Source organism: Notolepis coatsorum (genome assembly GCF_963971535.1).
Source record: "Notolepis coatsorum genome assembly, chromosome: 8".
In the NCBI taxonomy this organism is placed as follows: domain Eukaryota; kingdom Metazoa; phylum Chordata; class Actinopteri; order Aulopiformes; family Paralepididae; genus Notolepis; species Notolepis coatsorum.
The window spans coordinates 15,791,580-15,809,849 of NC_140172.1; the positions used below are offsets into that span (position 1 = coordinate 15,791,580).

At 43.4% G+C, this 18,270-nt stretch overlaps 1 protein-coding gene across 2 annotated transcripts in view; it reads right to left on the reverse strand.

Moving 5' to 3' along the window:
• Positions 1-18,270, reverse strand: part of atp2a3 (ATPase sarcoplasmic/endoplasmic reticulum Ca2+ transporting 3) — a 195,214-nt gene that overhangs the window by 135,107 nt on the left and 41,837 nt on the right. For both annotated transcript variants that reach the window (XM_084320256.1, XM_084320255.1), the window contains exons 2-3: positions 11,575-11,592; positions 10,235-10,317 (exon numbers count right to left, since the gene is read on the reverse strand). In XM_084320256.1, the coding sequence (XP_084176382.1) occupies positions 10,235-10,317; positions 11,575-11,592 (101 nt within the window). The remainder of the gene's footprint in view (positions 1-10,234; positions 10,318-11,574; positions 11,593-18,270) is intronic.

Genomic DNA, 18,270 nt, shown 5'->3' on the forward strand with positions numbered 1-18,270 from the left:
CACACACACAATACACAGGCTGCAACCACCTTAAATAATGACTTTAAACAAAATGTCACTAAAACTTTAAGGAAAGAACAGATGTGGTTCTTGTAAAGTATAGTTTAGATATAGTGAGTATAGTATAACGACGGAATTAAAAATGTTATATTGTATAATAGTGTACATAGGAACCATGCTAAATTCTCAGGAATTTAGCATGTCTATTTTTATCATGCACATCTCATGTCTCTTATTACCCGTCTACTTTATTATTAGTATTATTGCACAATCGATGCAGGCAGGACCACCCGCATTTCACTGTATGCCCTGGTATGTATGTGACAAATAAACCTCTTGATTCTTGAGTTTTTAAAGTTCCTCACTGGGAGGTTTGGAATGGGTGTTGTGGGACTGCGGCTGTGTTACCTGTGAATTGGCAGAATGGGAAATGCTGGAGGAGCGTGGTTTTGTGTTGAACGCTTTTGTTGCGATGTCGATTCAAACCTTTTGGTTTTGTGACCCCATTTGCTTTCCGGTTCTGTAACTTCCTCTTAACCTCTTAAGCCCTAGTCATATTTTCTGAAAATGCGCCTAAAAGTACATACCCAAGTAAATGGAAGATTGCACCACGTCTACAAGGTCCATTTGCATGTTCCTGGTATCTAGGGACATCAATGGACCTCAGGGAATGTATTCCCAGTGTCAGAAATAGTGAATAACACCATGCTAACATTGACCATACGTGAAACATTGCCACTGAGCTCATTGAGCACCTTATTGAGATAAAGTGTACAAAATATCTAAGCAAATGAATAAAGGGCAGATGATTTAAAAAAAAATTGTAGATACAGTAGTGAATTTTGCCATCCGGACACATGCAATTTGAAATATGAATATAGAATATCAGGCCTATAAATTACCTTATTATGGCCAAGTCATACATCTATGAATAGGGCCAAATCTCATCTTTCGAATGCCAGAGTTCAATCTGGATTTAGTACCACCAGGCGCCCCTGACAGGGCAGCAACAACTGTGAATGAAATCTACTGTGAATGAAAGTTTTTTTTTCTAGACATTCACAGAAAGGTAAAAAATAAACTAACTATGTTCTATTTTATTGCAATAACGTTCATGTTTGTTCAACCCTTGAGACATAATCATGAAAAATAACCTCCCGTCAGACAGCTCCAGGTTTGACAGGGGCTGGCGTGAGCTGGGTAGTGTAGTTTTATGAAATTCGAAAGCCCATAGAAAGCCCTGGGACTCTTCTCACTTTTGGCTGCGCCATTTCCTTGCATCAATAATATCCGCCAGTTTCTGACTCTGTGCTGAAAATATACACTTTGACTGCCGTTTTGATAGTGTTAGGGTCTTTACTCTTGGCAACAAAAAAACCTGCTACATTCATTAATATTGTATCGTTCTATTTATGGCGTGAAATTATTGTTGGTCCTGTACCGGACCGCTCGGGCTTAAGGGGTTAAGATACTTTGAGTCCTAGAAGAGTGCTGTATAAATCTCGTCATATAATTGGTTGCATCCATCTGTGCGTGTGTGATTCTGTCTGTAACTCTGTCCGCTAATCTCGAAAACGACAGGGCCGATTTGGATGAAATGTCACACATAGTAGGCCAAGGACCTAAATTTGGTCAACAACAAGTATTTTATTTGAATAAATGTCCATCATTGTTCATTGAAATAGATATTCAGTACAATGTTACACTTTTTTTTTTTTTTTTTTTTTTCTGATTTTCTCAGATTTTTTTCCCCATCCCAATTAGTCGTTGTGCCAATTCCCCCCCTCCCCTACCTGGCGCTGTATGCATGTTCTCCTACGAGTCGGTACAAGGGCGTCCCGAGTCGATCGCACGCTTCCTCCGAGACGTGCGCCGACAGCCAGTGACGTCTTTTCACTTGGCAGCGAGGGCTCTCATTGGTGAAGTGTAACGCGTGGGAGGGCACGCTATCTCCACCAAGTCCTGCCCCGCTGAGCAAGCGCCGAGACCTGACCTGTAGGAATCTGTCCACAACACCAGCTTCCCACCCGCCAGCTTCCCCACCTCCTAATACTGCCAATTGTATTAGTATGAGCGACCAGCCAAGCTGGTAGCAACGCAGAGAGCTGGGCTCGAACCCAGCGTCTCCTGCATTGGTGACAAGCGCAATCTCCGCTATGCCACCTGACCGCCCCTTGTTACACCTTTTTAAGAGGACGATGCTACACAGGTTCACTGCTCAGAGCCTCCGGGAATCAGCTCTCTGGCACCCGCTTACAACATGTAGCTTGTTGATTTTATGATCTTATTGTTTTATTGTGTTATTGTTGTATCGTTTTGTTACTGTGTCCTTTGCTTTTAAATACTTTTTAATTACTCTCATCTATTTAAATTTGTATTGTTGCCTATGTTTATCCTTTTTTTTTTATAATAATAATACTCTTGTTCTTTTATCAATTTTTTAGTGCTGCTTATAGTTTTTTAATATGCTCCCTCTGTGGCTGTTAAAGTGCTTTATAAATAAAGTTGGATTGGATTGGATGGAAATGCCATAGTGAACCCATCGCGTGTAACTGTTCCGCAACAGTAAGTGACTTCCGGGGTAGGCCTGATTGGCCCCGACAGGCACGTGACGCGCAACTTTCTCTGCCGCGCGGCAGAGCTTACGGAATTACGTAACCGTCCAAATACGCCATGACTCTCATTCGGCGCTATAGCTCACCTGGCAGAGCAGCGGTCCTGCGATCCTGCGGTCCGTTGTTGGTGAGTTCGAATCCCATCAAATCTTTTTTTTTTTACGTGATTTTTTTTTTAACGTGTATTCTTTCGCCGGTTAAGGTTAGGCATGGTTAAGGTTAAGGTTAAGGTTAGGCATTGTTTCGGAGTTGGTTAAGGTTAGAACGGTTAAGTTTAGGCGCTGTTAAGGAGCTGGTTAAGGTTAGAGTTTGTGTTAGAGAATGGCAATAGACAGCCTATTTCCGCGCGACAGCTCTCAGCAGCCTCGTTGCGCGTCCTGAGTTTGCCGCGTCACGTGCCTGTCGGGGCCAATCAGGCCTACCCCGGAAGTCACTTACTGTTGCGGAACAGGTACACGCGAACCCATCATCATATACCTATTATGCATTAAAAACATCTATGAATGAATGTCCATTATTGTCCATAAAAATAATAATAAAAATAAGCCCTGGCCCCTTTCATATCTCATTAACCGTTTGTCATAGAGACTAATGGGAGGTGTCTAGGTTAACCATGCCCAATGCTTAACCGTTTCGGGGCCAACCACGGATAAATCCGTGTTTCAAATCCAACGGTTGAGGACCAACTACGGACATGTCCGTGGCAAGGTTGTTTTGACTTTTATTCCATTGTAATAACCTACTCGATGTCACCGAGCTGCACTGCAGATCTACCCTCCTCTTCGAATTCTGAAAAGTGCATTACCGGCCAGATCCTCTTAGGGGCGCGGTCTCGATAATGCAGTGTGCCCTGTGGCAGAACGGTGCACTATTTTTTTTTACTTTCAATGTGGTTTCCAGTTAGCTGGATTCTGGATGTGCAGCCTAGTAGCTTGGAATACGTTTTGGGATGCGGATTTCAGTGTGCAGTAAAGGAATATATCATCAGCCAATGGACATATGGATCTACCAGATGGCGATCGATAACTGGGAAATGCTTTGGGGGATCCAACCGGCCCACGGTAAGATCTTTTTCACGTAAATTACATGCTGATCAGGGCTTGTTATGATAGCCATCCACCCGATCAGCGAACGAGGCTAATGAGGCTAACGCGGTTATTGGTAATCAATAATCAGAAACGACGTCCCCCGCCCCCCCCCCCCCTTTCATGCATTCATGGTCGACCATCATACCGATCATATGCAGTTTGAGTTTTAACTGTAGCTTCTGTATATCCGAAATGCCATTGGATTTAACGTTATTAGCTATTAGCCCTGTATCTCGCCTTCCAGGAAATATCCCAGCCAAAATCCCTTATAACGCTTATATTCAAGACGCTATAAAATGAGAACGTATTGATGAAAAAATTATTTCTTTAAGCCATTTTGAAGGGACGGTTTATGGTCTCAATTGACAATGAGAATGGACAGATAGCAATACTATAAAGTATAGATTTAGCTCTACAAACAGCCCCACGGACTATGCAAGTCTATTTAGAAATACTGGCCGTCTACAGTGATTTTAGATGGATCCAAATGGCCCTGAATGTGTTAAGCATGCAATAGTGGAATAGTTAGTGTGTAATAGTTGGTGTGCAATAGTGATATACTGTGTAATATTGTGTAATAGAGTAATAGTGTTTAGTAGTGTAATAGTGAGTAATGGTGTAATATAGGAATAATGGGAGGAGATCTACTTTCAATGGTTTAAGTTTGCCCCACCCCCTACACTTAAGCCCCGCCTTACGTGGGCAGCTGTCCTTGGTAGGCTAGTAACTTGTCAACACAGTTGGGACTTTTTTCTTTCCCACAGACAGTGGATGATCTCTGTGTATGCTGTGCGAGTGTGTTTGGATACCAGTAATTATATTTAACACAATCTCTGCCACGCAATATGAGCATCTTATAGCTCTGACGCCACCGCTGTAAGCTATTGAGTCGCTGACCTTCTTTGCAGGGCTATAACTATTTAAATAGTATAGCTATATCTGCATTACTATGGCCCATTCGACATCGGGTATATCGTTCAGGATGTGGGAACGTTATATTTTTCCATTCATACATTGTCGTTTAATACCGTCGTGAATATACGTTTTTAGAGTGGTCTGCGGTAATTCCTAGAACGCGAGTTATAGGCCCCGATGCATATTATACTTAATCGATTGGCATTTCGTCCCTATACACGATACAATTAAAATTTCAAATGCATATGATCGGTATATATTATGTTCCATCATGCATGAAGGAAATGGGGGGGGGGGGGGTCGTTTCTGATTAATTGATTGTCAATAACTGCTTTCTTTAGTACAACATCTATACGTTGATCAGATGGATTGCAATGAAAGAAATGGACAATCGAGCTGGAATTAACGTTAGATTCCTCTTACCTCTGGCCGATGATACTGGAGGAAAAATATTCCAATTATTTGATTGCCATCTGCTAGATCGTATGTCCATTTGGCCGACACCATAAACTCCAAAAGCATAATGATTCTTGTGTCTCGAAGGCGATTCAATGCACTCGACTGTTCATCTGGATTCACGTTACAAGAAAACTGTGCTGGGACGACATTCACAGACGCACAGAGTCATACTTCCTGTAGAAAGTAAGTGCAACATCGGCCGAAATCCACCAGGGCGGCCGGTATCGGGCCTTTGCAATCGCAGACAGAGTGTCAGAGTTTCCCAGAGCCTTGGTGGATGAATTATGAATAGAATAGCGAATAAAAGAAATAACGATCACAATAACGTGTTTACTCGTTGGCGTTATTCGATTGGCAGGCAATAACGAGTTAACTCGTTCTTGGCACAGAATGTGTTAATAGTAATGGCTGGTGTCTGCATTTGTAATATATTTGTAATAATATTGTTAGCTTGTTTGTTAGCTTGTTTGTTTGCGCTGTAAGAGACAAATAATGTGTGGCTGCCGCCTGGTGGAGATATGTGCTCTACTGAGTGCACCTTTCTAGTTATTATTATTATTATTAAGTCATGTATAATAGCCAGGCAACCTCAATATCATTTTATGTATTCAAAACGGCAGACAAATGTGTTACAGTTACTTAACTACTGGTAGAGCACTATCATTATGAATATAGAAAATAATGAAATAGGATGTGGCTGTCTATATTTAATAATAATAATAATCATTTTATTTGTATAGCACTTCTCAAGAACCCGAAGTCGCCAACAGTAGGCAGAGAAACAAAGAGAAACAAAGAAAAACAAAGAAACAAAAGGAACATAAGACCCCGGGGGAAACAGGGAAACAGCATGAGATACACAGAAACATAAAGCCACAGTAACAAACATCAAAACAAGTTGGAGGGGGGGGGGGTTATGGGTGGGGAAGGTTGAAGGCAAGGGAGAACAGGTTTCTTTTATTTTTAGCATTTTTCAGCTTTTCTGGTCACGCAGGACCGATGGAGGAGAGGGAGAACGGGAGGAGATGTGGGGAAGACATGCGACAAATATCGCCGGGAGCGGGAGGCGAACCCGGGACGGCCAGGTAGGTGTGCGAGGCACCATGCGCTGCGCCACGAGGGCGCCCGAACAGGGGGGTTCTGAGGCGGGAGAGTGTGGGGGAGTCTCTGATGGTCTGCGGGAGGGAGTTCCCTCAGACCAGGTTGAGTTTTCCAGACAGAGTGAGAGGTCACCTCAGGCTATAAAAAGCCTTTGAGGGGGGTCCTAGGTTCAAACATGTTTCTTCCCCGGGGGGGGGGGGGGGGGGGGACAAGTGGAGGACTGAGGCAGTGAAGCTCTGGTGTTGGTCGTGAGGCAGTGGAACGGCGCGAGGGCCGTGTGTTCCACTGTAAACAACACGTATAAATCACCACTAAAGGGCAGGCCCCTGATTCACATTAGGAAAAGTCAAACCTCCTGCGGTCCCGAGCCCCCCGCGCGCCTCGAACTCATTTGAATTTGGAAAAAGAAAAACGGGAGCAACATTAGCTATGATTATATCGCACACATGTATTTTAAGACCCTTCTTTTTCCCCCCAACTCTCCGAAATAGCACCGCGAGTCCATCCACAGACGCTGGGGACTCGGTGTAATCGATGGAAAAGAGTTATGATGCGGGATTCCCCGCCCTGACCTCTGCCACCCCGGAGCAAAACCCTGGGGCAACATCTAGGAAAACCATTTGAGGTATTGCGACACACACACGGGTGTTTTCCACGTATATACTGCACCGCTGTGTTAGTTTCCCGGTGCAGAAGGCGCCTACACGGGCATAATCGACGTTGCGTGGTGAGAGAGGGGCGCCTACAATATACAGATGGGAGATAGTTGGAAAAATTCCAGTGTCAGTGAGAAGAACATAACAACAAACACGCCGCTCCGTCTCTGTGTGCGCGTACGTGTGTGTGTGTGTGTGTGTGTGTGTGTGTGTGTGTGTGTGTGTGTGTGTGTGTGTGTGTGTGTGTGTGTGTGTGTGTGTGTGTGTGTGTGTGTGTGTGTGTGTGTGTGTGTGTGTGCGTGTGCGTGTTGGGCGAGTGTGTGTCTCTGAGAGGGAGAAATGATAGAGAAGCGCTGCCGGTAAAGCACGTCATTCTATCTCATTTGATCCCGAAATGCTTTATCCGAGAGCAAAGAAGGGTTGAAGCGCCAGCTATAGCAAACCAACTAAGGGCCCTTTCTCACTCACTGCTCTGTGTCGAATCAGACCCGGCTCGCATCAGAAAAGGGTGTGTCTGTCTGAGTGAGAACGCTGTCCCCCGTCCCCGCCCCCCGCTGATTCGTCCCCGGGGGCGCTGAACCTGGACCGATGAAATAGGTGGTCTCAGGTGCGCACTAGTGGGGGCGGTTAGGCCTCGCAATTTTGTTTGCCATTGCTATGTCTATACATTGTCGAATGCATTTATTTCTATATACCAGTGGTGCCCAACCAGTCGGCCGTGGTCGACCAGTAGATCAATGACATGCAATATAATTGCCACAAGCGATGGGATAATGTTAGCTTCTGAACAGGCTAGCTAACTAGCATTAGCCATTAGCCATTGCTGTATACTATACTTTCTTGTTCGAATGCATTTATTTCTATTAGACCAGTGGTGCCCAACCAGTCGGCCGTGGTCGACCAGTAGATCAATGACATTCAATATAATGCATATAATCGATGCAGCAATGTTACTAGTAAAGGCTAAGCTAACTAGCGTTTAGCCGTTAGCTTAGCGCTATCGTTAAAACGCTCAAAAGCGGACTCTACAACACCATCCATTCGTGATAAAATGGGGTGGGTTATATTGACAAGGCTTGACAACAGAGGTTCAAATATAACTTCATATTTATTAGTTATTTGTTTCTTTATATCAGCATCCATTCTCCAGTCTCCGTGTTAACACTTCCTGTGTTTCACATTTCGAGCGTGACATCATCGACTACGGCAAGCTTACAAGCTCAAAACGCAAACCGTAAACAAAACCCAGAGCGCACCAAGACTGAAGTGTGTACACAAACTAGAGGGGGGAGAGGGGGGGGGGGGGGAGTTCGGCACGGAACTCGGAATGAGGACGGCACGGAGCTGATTCGACCCCGATGTTGAGTGAGAAAGCCCCCTTAGTGTATACCGCCCCCTGCTGTATCAGGGTGTTGCTCCCTCAAGTGTGCTCGGGGACGAAACGAGATCGGTAGTGAGGAAGTTGGCCAGCGGGGGAGTGGGGACTATCGTTCTCGAGGACGGAACAGACCAACTGTTCCAAATGAGAAAACGCCCTAAGCAAACTCAAATTTTTAACAGTGTAAAGCGTAGGGCCGTCTTAAAGGCCAACTTGCAGGTTAAACCCTACTCTGCAATTATGGGTAGTTTACATCATTGGTATCTAATTTAATTATTTATTTATTTCCATTTGACGCCGGAAATGCCACTCAGAAAGGGTTAAAAAGGTCCACGCACGAATCACATGCACGAGCAAATCTAAAAGCTTATCAGATGCTAGCAGGGCCGTGACGTCACGTCAGGTGCAGGGCAGCGAGGGGCTCCGAGAGTCACACACAGCTAGTGGCAGGCAGAGAGCCTTGCTACTACTGGCCGAGGAGTGATGAATGAAGCTGTATCCGTTTCACCTAACAACACTATTGCTCTGTGATCATAGCCATCCATCTCTAAAGCTAACCACTATTTGTAAAAGCCACAACCACGTTACCATATTTGTAATCATGTAAATCATTGTGTCGTTGTACATATTGTGTATACAGCGTTAGAAGCTAACGTAGCTTAGCTTGGTAGCTATTGTGCTAACAACATGCTCCGACGTCTAGCTTGTTAGCCGGCATGAATGCCCGATTTAAAATGGTTCTCTCCTCTTTGTATACCTTTGTCCCCACAAGTATTCTGCCAGGGAACTTATGGACACGACAATAGTAGTAGTTATAAGGTGTTTGATCATTGTGTCGTTGTACATATTGTGTATACAGCGTTAGAAGCTAACGTAGCTTAGCTTGGTAGCTATTGTGCTAACAACATGCTGCGACGTCCAGTCTGGCTACCACGATAGCTATGAGCTAACTAACATTACAAGCTCAAACACCTTATAACTACTACTATTGTCGTCCATAGCTGAGAGTGACTGCGGTCACTAAAGCCCCAGGCTTGCACATCGCAGTCACGAAAGGGGCTACCGTTGGCCTAGTCCACATTGTTTATTGAACAAAAATACAACCTGCACGTTGGCCTTTAAATACTTCTAAGCTTCGTTCGATGGGCATGGGATTCGAATATGAAAATAGAATTCGATTACAAAAAAATTTAAAACAATGCTGCAATGCGGTTTGTTATTTAAGATGAGGTCGGACTCCGCACTGACAGATTTGTGTTCATTGTGCTGCAACATAAAAAAATATATATATTTTTTTTTAATTAATAATAAAAATAAAATAAAATTATCTCGAAGCTTCGAATTAAAATCGAATCTCGGCCCCGAAGCTTAGAATTCCAAAAAAAAATCGAAGGTCAGCCCTAGTAAAGCGTGATATTTACAAAGCAAGAGCCTAAGACCTCCATCCACCACCTGCTGAGGTGGACCACTGAACAACACCCACGTGGAGACTGCACTGTGAACGCAGGTGGGTACGGCTGGGTGGTGGGGGAAATATCCATACAGTATAGTATCGTGATACTTTGCGTGGCGATACTGTATCGATACAAGGACGCCAAGTATCGATATTTTATTATGCAAATCATTAATTTTTTTTGTATAAGGAAGTTGCATTGTTCATTTCAATACCTGTAATAGTACAGTAGTCCACACACACACACACACACACACACACGTGTGCATTCAGTTAAGTTGGAATATGACTGTAATACAAACAGTTCAGTTAGTCAGGTACATGCAACACAGATTACAGTGTTGACATCTGTCTGCTTGACAAAATCCCATTTGCTGCAATAAAAATGATTGAAGTGAGATGAACAGGCTGAAAACTTTATTTTATTAGATAAAACATGTTGACAAAGTTTGACTTTTGCAGTTGAAAAAAGGTAATGAATCGCAATATATCGCAACATTAAGTATGGTGATAATATGGTATGGTGAGGCCTCTGGTGACCCCTAGTGGTGGGTTTAGTCAGTACTCACAAAGGAGACGCAGGCCGCTAGCAGCAGGATCCTGACCAGCAGGTCTTCAAACTGCTCCACCACCAACTCCCACAGCGACTTGCCTGGAACAAACACCATCGATTGATTTATTGAATTTTACATGGATATAATCGCATGCTTTTTCAGGCCAAAACAGTTAAATCTCTAAAAAAAAAGGGTAAACTTTTCAGGAATTAAGAAAAGAAAACATAAAATGTCCAGATCGACAGTCATGTGTTTTTTTGACTGAGTTTCGATGGGCCGTGGGTTGAAATGTCATAACATGAAAAATAGGGATGTCCGATATTATCGGCCTACCGATATTATCGGCCGATATTGGCATTAAAATGTGATATCGGAAAATATCGGTATCGGTTTTCAAAAAAAAAATAAAAAAAAAATGTATTTACATTTCTATAACCTTTATTTACCCAGGTAAGCAAGTAAGAACAAATTCTGATTTTATTTATTGTCAAAAGTATGCATAATGTTGTGTTAATTCCACAACAAGAGATATGTAATGTTAATTACCTGAAATTATTCCGTTTTTTTGGGGGGGAAACCCTGCATATATCGGTATCGGTTGATATCGGTATCGGAAATTAAGAGTTGGACAATATCGGTATAGGTAAAAAAAAGGCAATATCGAGCATCCCTAATGAAGAACCATGTAAACTTTCAATTCAAGTAAAAACTATAATTGGAGATACAAGGTTTTCTCATTGCCTAACGGCAATGATATGCAATGTACAAAATATATATATATTTTTTTAATTGGCGAGACTAGGCTCCTAGAACAGCTGGATCCTCACACGATTCACAATGCTGACTCAGTGACTATCTCTCAGTCAGTCAGGCGGCACCTAGACTCGTGAAACTTGGCCCTGCAGGTCCAGCAGCAAAAAAACTTTAAAGGGTTCGACAATAAAGCCTACGCTTACCGGTATATCAATCGTGGCCCTTAATGTCGCGTGTTGGTAACACACAGTCACACAGAATGCTCAGGAAGACATAAGAACTAAGAACTAAACTGGGCTCAACGTTACCTTTGCCGTTTTGAACTTCAGCATACCCCTGGACTAAAAGCACACTCTAATATATACCCATGGACTATACCGCAAGTGTATTAAGATTTTCCTTGTATTGATTTGGATATAATAAGCAGCACAGTGGTCTATAAAACAGAGAGGGGGCGACCCCCTTATTGACAGAAGGGCTGTAGTCTTTGGGCAGAATACTGCAGCAGTGAACACTCAAGAGTTTACCTCCCTGTCCAGGAAAAAACTAAAGATCCTTAAGACTAATAATAAGTGCAGCACACTGGAACAATCAATATTTACCTTCTTCAGCTGGGAGCTCTGTGGATGGAGAGAGAGAGAGAGAGAGAGAGAGAGAGAGAGAGAGAGAGACAAAGATCAGTTAATACATTTGATTAACTCTGCCTGACTTTGAGACGCACTAAGCATGTTCAAACATCCCTGTAGAATCCTGCTGCTGAGTCGATGATTAAATATTCCATACAGCCAGGCAGTGTTTTTTTTTTAAACCAGGGATTAGGTGGAGGATTAGTGTCTGCAGGGGCGTCAAATTGTAATTGATTTGAGTAACGACCATTCCAACTCGAGGCTGCCCTGTTTAGCCCAATTATTGGAATCCATTTTCAAGTAAGGATCTTTTTTAACACGGTTCCATGGCCTACCGTGCCGACTCAGTTGTATCATATAGTCATAAATGATGTTGCGAGCATGCGGCATAACTAACAGCAGCAAGCTACCCTCTACAATGTCCTAATTATTACCTTTATTACTGCCGATCATGGTCTGCTTTTGCTAAATGTACCTTTTATTAACCCCCCGTGGGGAAATCCTCCGCCAATTTGACCCATCCAGTGCCTTGCTCAAGGGCAATGGCAGGAGTATTATACCTTGCATTGTAGGGCTGGGCAATAAAGCAAAATGCTATTTTCAATCACAATATTGGCTTCCAACAATTATGAAAACAAGATAAACGACTCCCCAGACGTTCACACCTTTTTACAGTGAAATAATATAATATTGTGTAGAAGGATGTACTCAGTCAAATATAGACTTGGTTATCACAGGTTTATTTAGCTCAAACAGAGTATCAACTATCAGGTATAAATAGATAAGAGTTATCGCTGGATGACTCCAGGAGTGAGAAGGCCTAGTATCGCCCCAAACAGCTCCAGAATCCAGTACAACTTAGGGTCTTTATAGTAGAGAGAAGGTGATTGTGGTTAGTTAGGGGGCAGGAGGGGGGGGAAGGGTGAGTTAGAAGGGGGGGGGGGGTATCAGGTGAGAGACAAAAGGTGGATAAATGGGGGGAGGGTAGACAGATTGGAGAGGTGTGGGGTGGTGGGAATAACAAGAATGGGAGGGGGGGGGGGGGGGGGGGGGGGGGGGGGGGGGGGGGGGGGGGGGGGGGGGGGTTGGGAACATGACCGGGAGGAGATTGTTTGAAGTGGGGAGGGGATAATTATTCCACAATTGATACCAATGATGTAGGCCTGAATGCTAATTGATGGCTTCACATTGTTCACATTATGTAATAAATCTATCCATCTCTCTCGTTGAGAAACAGGAAGAGGGACGGTCAAAGAAACCATCTGAACGGGCCGCAGCGGGTGTATGGAGACCCACTAGATCACCCGCCCAAGGGGCGTCATTTTGTTTTCAATGGTGGAGGGGACACATTTGGGGGCGTGGTCAGTGGTGCGTTGGTGATTTCATACCTAGGTCGCACTGTGTTTTAATGGCCGTGTGGTCCGGCGAAAATGTTGAACATTTAGAATTTTTAAATGCATCAATCTGGTGCACTTTTGAGGGGTCAAGTAGTAGACAACATACTGTATCTATAAAACAACAGCCTAGAGGCTTTTAAATACAACGAGGCCATAGACCGATATTTCAGACACCAAGCAATGCTGTTGCCTTTCATGGCAATCACACAGACCATCGTTCACACCAAACTTTGAGGGGAGGGGGCAGGGAGCTCTGTGTGTTCCGTCCTGTGTATTTGAACGACCTGAGCTGTTGTTATGCAAAGACAAGTAGAAGTAGCCAGGTCGGTACTTGGCGCGTGCACACAAAAACGTGACTCGTCCCTTGTCGGGTGCTCACCTGGCTACTCGTCTTTGCATGACAATGGCTCAGGTCGTCAAGAGGCCTGAGCTCGGAGATGGAACAAGCAGCCGTTTTCCGCGTGGTCCTATAGTGCCGCGTCGCGTCACCGTTTATCATCGTGTAACATTGTTTTGGACGGTAAAAAAGTACAGTGGACAATAACTGCCTTCTGAAAACATGCAGGGGACATGTCCCCCGTGTCCCCCCCGTTAATTACACCCCTGCACCCGCCATACTGTACGTACACACGAGTCCCTAGTCCATCTAGAACACAACACAAGAGTCACCAGTCCATCACAACACCCGCCATACTGTACCAGGGTTCCCACAGACGTTGCAAAATGAAATTCAAGGACTTTCAAGTACTTTTCCAAGCACTATTTTTCAGATCCAATATGTATGGCTTAAAATCTATTTCCGACAATTAGTTACACTTTAAATAAAAAAAATTAAATGTCTCGATTCAGAATTTTTTTATCATGGATGAGCTAAACTTTCAATGCGAATGGTTGATTTGAATTTCAAGGACTTTTTAAGCACCTTGTTAAAGAATTGGCTGTTTTCAAGGAATTCCAGGCCTCGATTATTATTATTTTTTTTAATCAAGCACTTTAAGCACTTCAAGGACCTTGTGCGAACTAGGGATGCACCGATCCGACTTTTTCAGTCCTGATACCGATACTTGGGTTTGTGTATCGGCCAATAGCCATTGTCCAAATATGTTTTCCCAAAAAATATAAAAAAATAATGTATCCACGTTTTTTTTTTTTTATATTAAAATATATTTCGTTTTTAAGAATTGTAAAGGATCACAAGTGTGTTTTTGATTTGTTGTAAACAAAGACAAAATAAACTTCATTCATTCAATTAATAAACGGTATGCCTCACTGTCACTGTGTGGAAGAGACTGGGATCATTATTTTGTGCAACAAGGCAACATCAGGCTTGACTTAAAACATTACTTTCCTAACTTAGTGAAACAAAATGTAACAAATTAACACAGATATAAATGTACGGAATGGTTATTTCTTATTTTATTTATTATAAAAATATATAAAAAATAAATAAAAATCAGATTTTTTTTTACCGATACCCGATCCAGCTATTTCACCGATATCGGCGGCCGATACAGATACCAATATCGGATCGGTGCATCCCTAGTGCGAACCCTGTATAAGGGAACCTACAGGAGTCAGACGAATAAATTCCTGGTACATTTTGTTCTCATCGATCCAAAACTTTGTTGGTCGATTAGTCGATTTGTTTCGTTTTTTTTTTATCCATGCTGAATCAGTTATCTCCTGGGAAAGAAATGATAAGCACATAATGTGGTAAGCACCCGATATGAAGAGGTCCTTCTTACACTGTAAAATCATCTTTACTGTAGAATCTATAGTACATGACTGCGTGTGTGAAAGAAAATTTTACAGATTTCTATTAAACGGTAAATGGTGCATTTCTATAGCGTTTTTATCCAAATCGCTTTACAATTTTATTCGTCACATTCACCCATTCACTCACATTATTCACACACCGACGACCACGACCATGCAAGGTGCCAACCTGCTCATCGAGAGCAATTAGGGGTTAAGTGTCTTGCTCAAGGACACATCGACACGCTGCCCTGGGGAGGAGTGGGGAATCGAACCAGGAATCGAACAGGGAACCTTGCAATTACCAGACGACCGCTCTACCTCCCGAGCCACTTTTAGTAAACAATGTGGTTGGACTCGACGTGGACGAGTCAAAAAAAAAGTTTCTGAAACTCTTTGTATTAGGCCTCTCCAAAAGCAGAGAAAAGCCGTTGGAATCCTGTGCGTTTCTCCGGCGTGTTATGACAAATAGTAGCCCTCAGGACAGCTGTTTTACACGACTCTCAAACGTGACCCAGTGAAGGAAGGAGCTGGACACGAGGGGAGGAGGAGGAGGGGGACATGACATCATCAGCCAACAAACTCCTTTCCAAAAAGCAAAAAAAAAAAGAGCCCACACAGCCGCTCAGCCGCTCACACACACACACGTCGGAAAAATAAGTTATTTCATCTCATAATGCCCCTTGGAAATTACTTTTAATAATCAAACATGTTGTACCATGGCCAAAAATGGCTCCGGAGGAAAGAGCCATCTGGCAATTATTCCAACAACACTTTCCACTGTGGTGCCAATACTAGGAAAGGAAAGAAAGCCAATTTGGTGATTTCAGGTCAGGGTTTGACTCGACTTCCTATTTTTCACGTTGGGTTTGGGGGGGGGGGGGGGGGGGGCGGGGGGGCGTAATGGATTGTTGCAGTACAAGGAGACTATTGTGTTTTGAACACAAGACGTCTCTTCTCTTTCTCGAGAGACGTGCTATTCGAGTAGGCAGCGCGGAGGCGGGGTGGAAAAACTTAAGACGTTCAGAACCGCTTCAGACAATGTTGTCACATAAAACTAGTGGATATCATCACAGTGTGTATGTAATGATAGTTGACGAGCCAAAACGTCTTCGAGCCACATAAAGCCTAAATCTTTTAACCATATTGGCTTGAACCCCGAGGTTTTTTATTATCCTTCCTGTGGGATGCTCCAGTATCACTATGAAAACTAAAAGCTTAGCGAGGGATTTGTATCTTGTACTAAAGCCGATCCTTGTGTGTCGCTGTGATCTTGAATTGTTTCAGGATAGTGATGATAGTAGTTTTAAGACATTTTCAGAAACTTCTTTCTGAATAGAGAAAATGTCTTAAAGATCCAGTACAATAGAATAGAATACAATAGAATAGTGCGGTCAGGTGGCGTAGCGGAGATTGCGTTCGTCACCAACACCGGAGACACTGGATTCGCCTGTTCGAATCCAGCTCACAGCTCCGGCGTTGTCACCAGCTTGGCTGGCCGTTCACACTAATACAATTGGCTGTATTAGAGGGTGGGAGAAGCTGGCGGGGTGGGTCCGGGTCGTTGTAAACAGCGACTCCTACAGTTCGGTCGGGGTGCCTGCTCAGCGCGGATAGGATCTAAGGGGGGTAGTGTGATCCTTCCACACGTTACACCCTCTCAGTGAGAGTCCGCGCTGCCAGGTGAAAAGAAGCGGTTGATTGGCTGGACGTGTGTCGGAGGAAGCACGTGGTAGCCTCCACTGTCCCAGACCGACTGTGGGGGGTAAGTGCGCAGCGACCAGGAAGGGGATTGGGAATTGGCATAACGACTAACATTGGGATGGGAGAAAATCGGAGGAAAAAGGAGGGGGGAAAAGATAAAAAATAAAAATAAAAAAATAAATACAATAGAATAGAAATCCTTTAATAATCCAGAGGGGAACTTCGGCAGGGGCACTACAGATCGCTCACATTGAACAACAATAAACATTTAGGTAGTCAATAGGACTAAAATAGGAATAAACATAACATATATGAAAGTGACTTAAACTTAAAAGTATCTTGTAACATACAAAATAACTCGAGTCAGAATCGTCATCATTTAAAAAAGTTAAGTAAAAAGTAAAAAAAAAAGTTAAACAAATATTTAAATAAAGAAAATAGTCATAATTTAGAAATGAGATTGCATAGTTTCTATGAATCTACATTGCGATATTTTTTTGATTAACCCTTTCACTGCCACACGACAGAAGGTTAACCCTTTACCATCACACAACCGACGGCGATGCGCCAATATTTGTAATATTAAAAATAAGAATAAAATAGAATAAAGAATCAAATACGGTCCGGGATCTACATTCTGCTATGTATACATTCTAAAATACAGAAATATACAGTAAAATGTACAGTAATAAGTGTGAAAATTATCATAAATAAGTCGTAAACTGCTTGTTGTGGAATGGTAATGTCACAAGTATCATTTCTTCCGCTTCAGAAGCCTCATTTGTTTTGTTCTAACCGTGTTAGGTCACCCTCTCTGAGCTGAGGAGGCCTGGCCCTCTGTTCACTGAAAGGAGAGCTCATGTTATTATCATAATACATGAAGCTTTGAAATGTAAACTAATTAATGAGCCCAGTATGATTGGTTGCCATGGGAGATTATTAACATTGACTAACTGTGCTAGCAGGTGATATATATATATAAATTGTCACAGTTCATTCGGTACATGTTTTTGAATCACTAAAATTGTAGCAAACTAGTTTCATTACTCGTTTGTGGGCTAGCCGATATCCTTTTACAACTACCGACAACGAACAGACTGACCGATGGGCCAATCAAGGTAACCCATGTGTCTGTCAATTATGCAATATGTCAAAAGGAAGCAGATTGGAGATCTGAAATGGCTTGATTTTGTATCTAGGGGGATAGACATCATCACCCGTCATCACTCTGGACTACCCCTCTTCTTCTTTTACAAATATACCTCTCGACCCCCTGACGCCTTTCAAATCAATCTCTCCCATAATAAGCTCCAACCCCCACCCCCACCCCCACCCGGAACCCCCAGATGCAGCTCTATATTCCTTTACGAACACGTCACGCGCTCAGGTTCTTCACTCTCCCCCTCGGACACGGTTCAACTCGCGGGGGAATTCCGCCGAGCTCTGCCAGCGGACGGAGCAATGTGTCCCGCAGCGCTGCTGCTGGTTTTCCAAGCTCTGCCCGTGTCTGACATGAGTGAAGAGTGGGGAGGCCCAGTAATTGGGAAAAGGGCTTATAAATAAAGGATAAATAAGCCCTTTTCCCTATTACTGGGTCCCCCCCCCCCACCTGTATAATGTTTTTATGGCAGACAGGCTGGCTGCAGCCCCGGGGCTGGAAGACAGAGACGAGTCTGCTACAGTGACTTAGGAGGGAAGAGATGGGCAGCAGGAGGGGAGAAGAGAGAGAGAGAGAGAGAGAGAGAGAGAGAGAGAGAGAGAGAGAGAGAGAGAGAGAGAGAGAGAGAGAGAGAGAGAGAGCTGGACGTGTTGTACA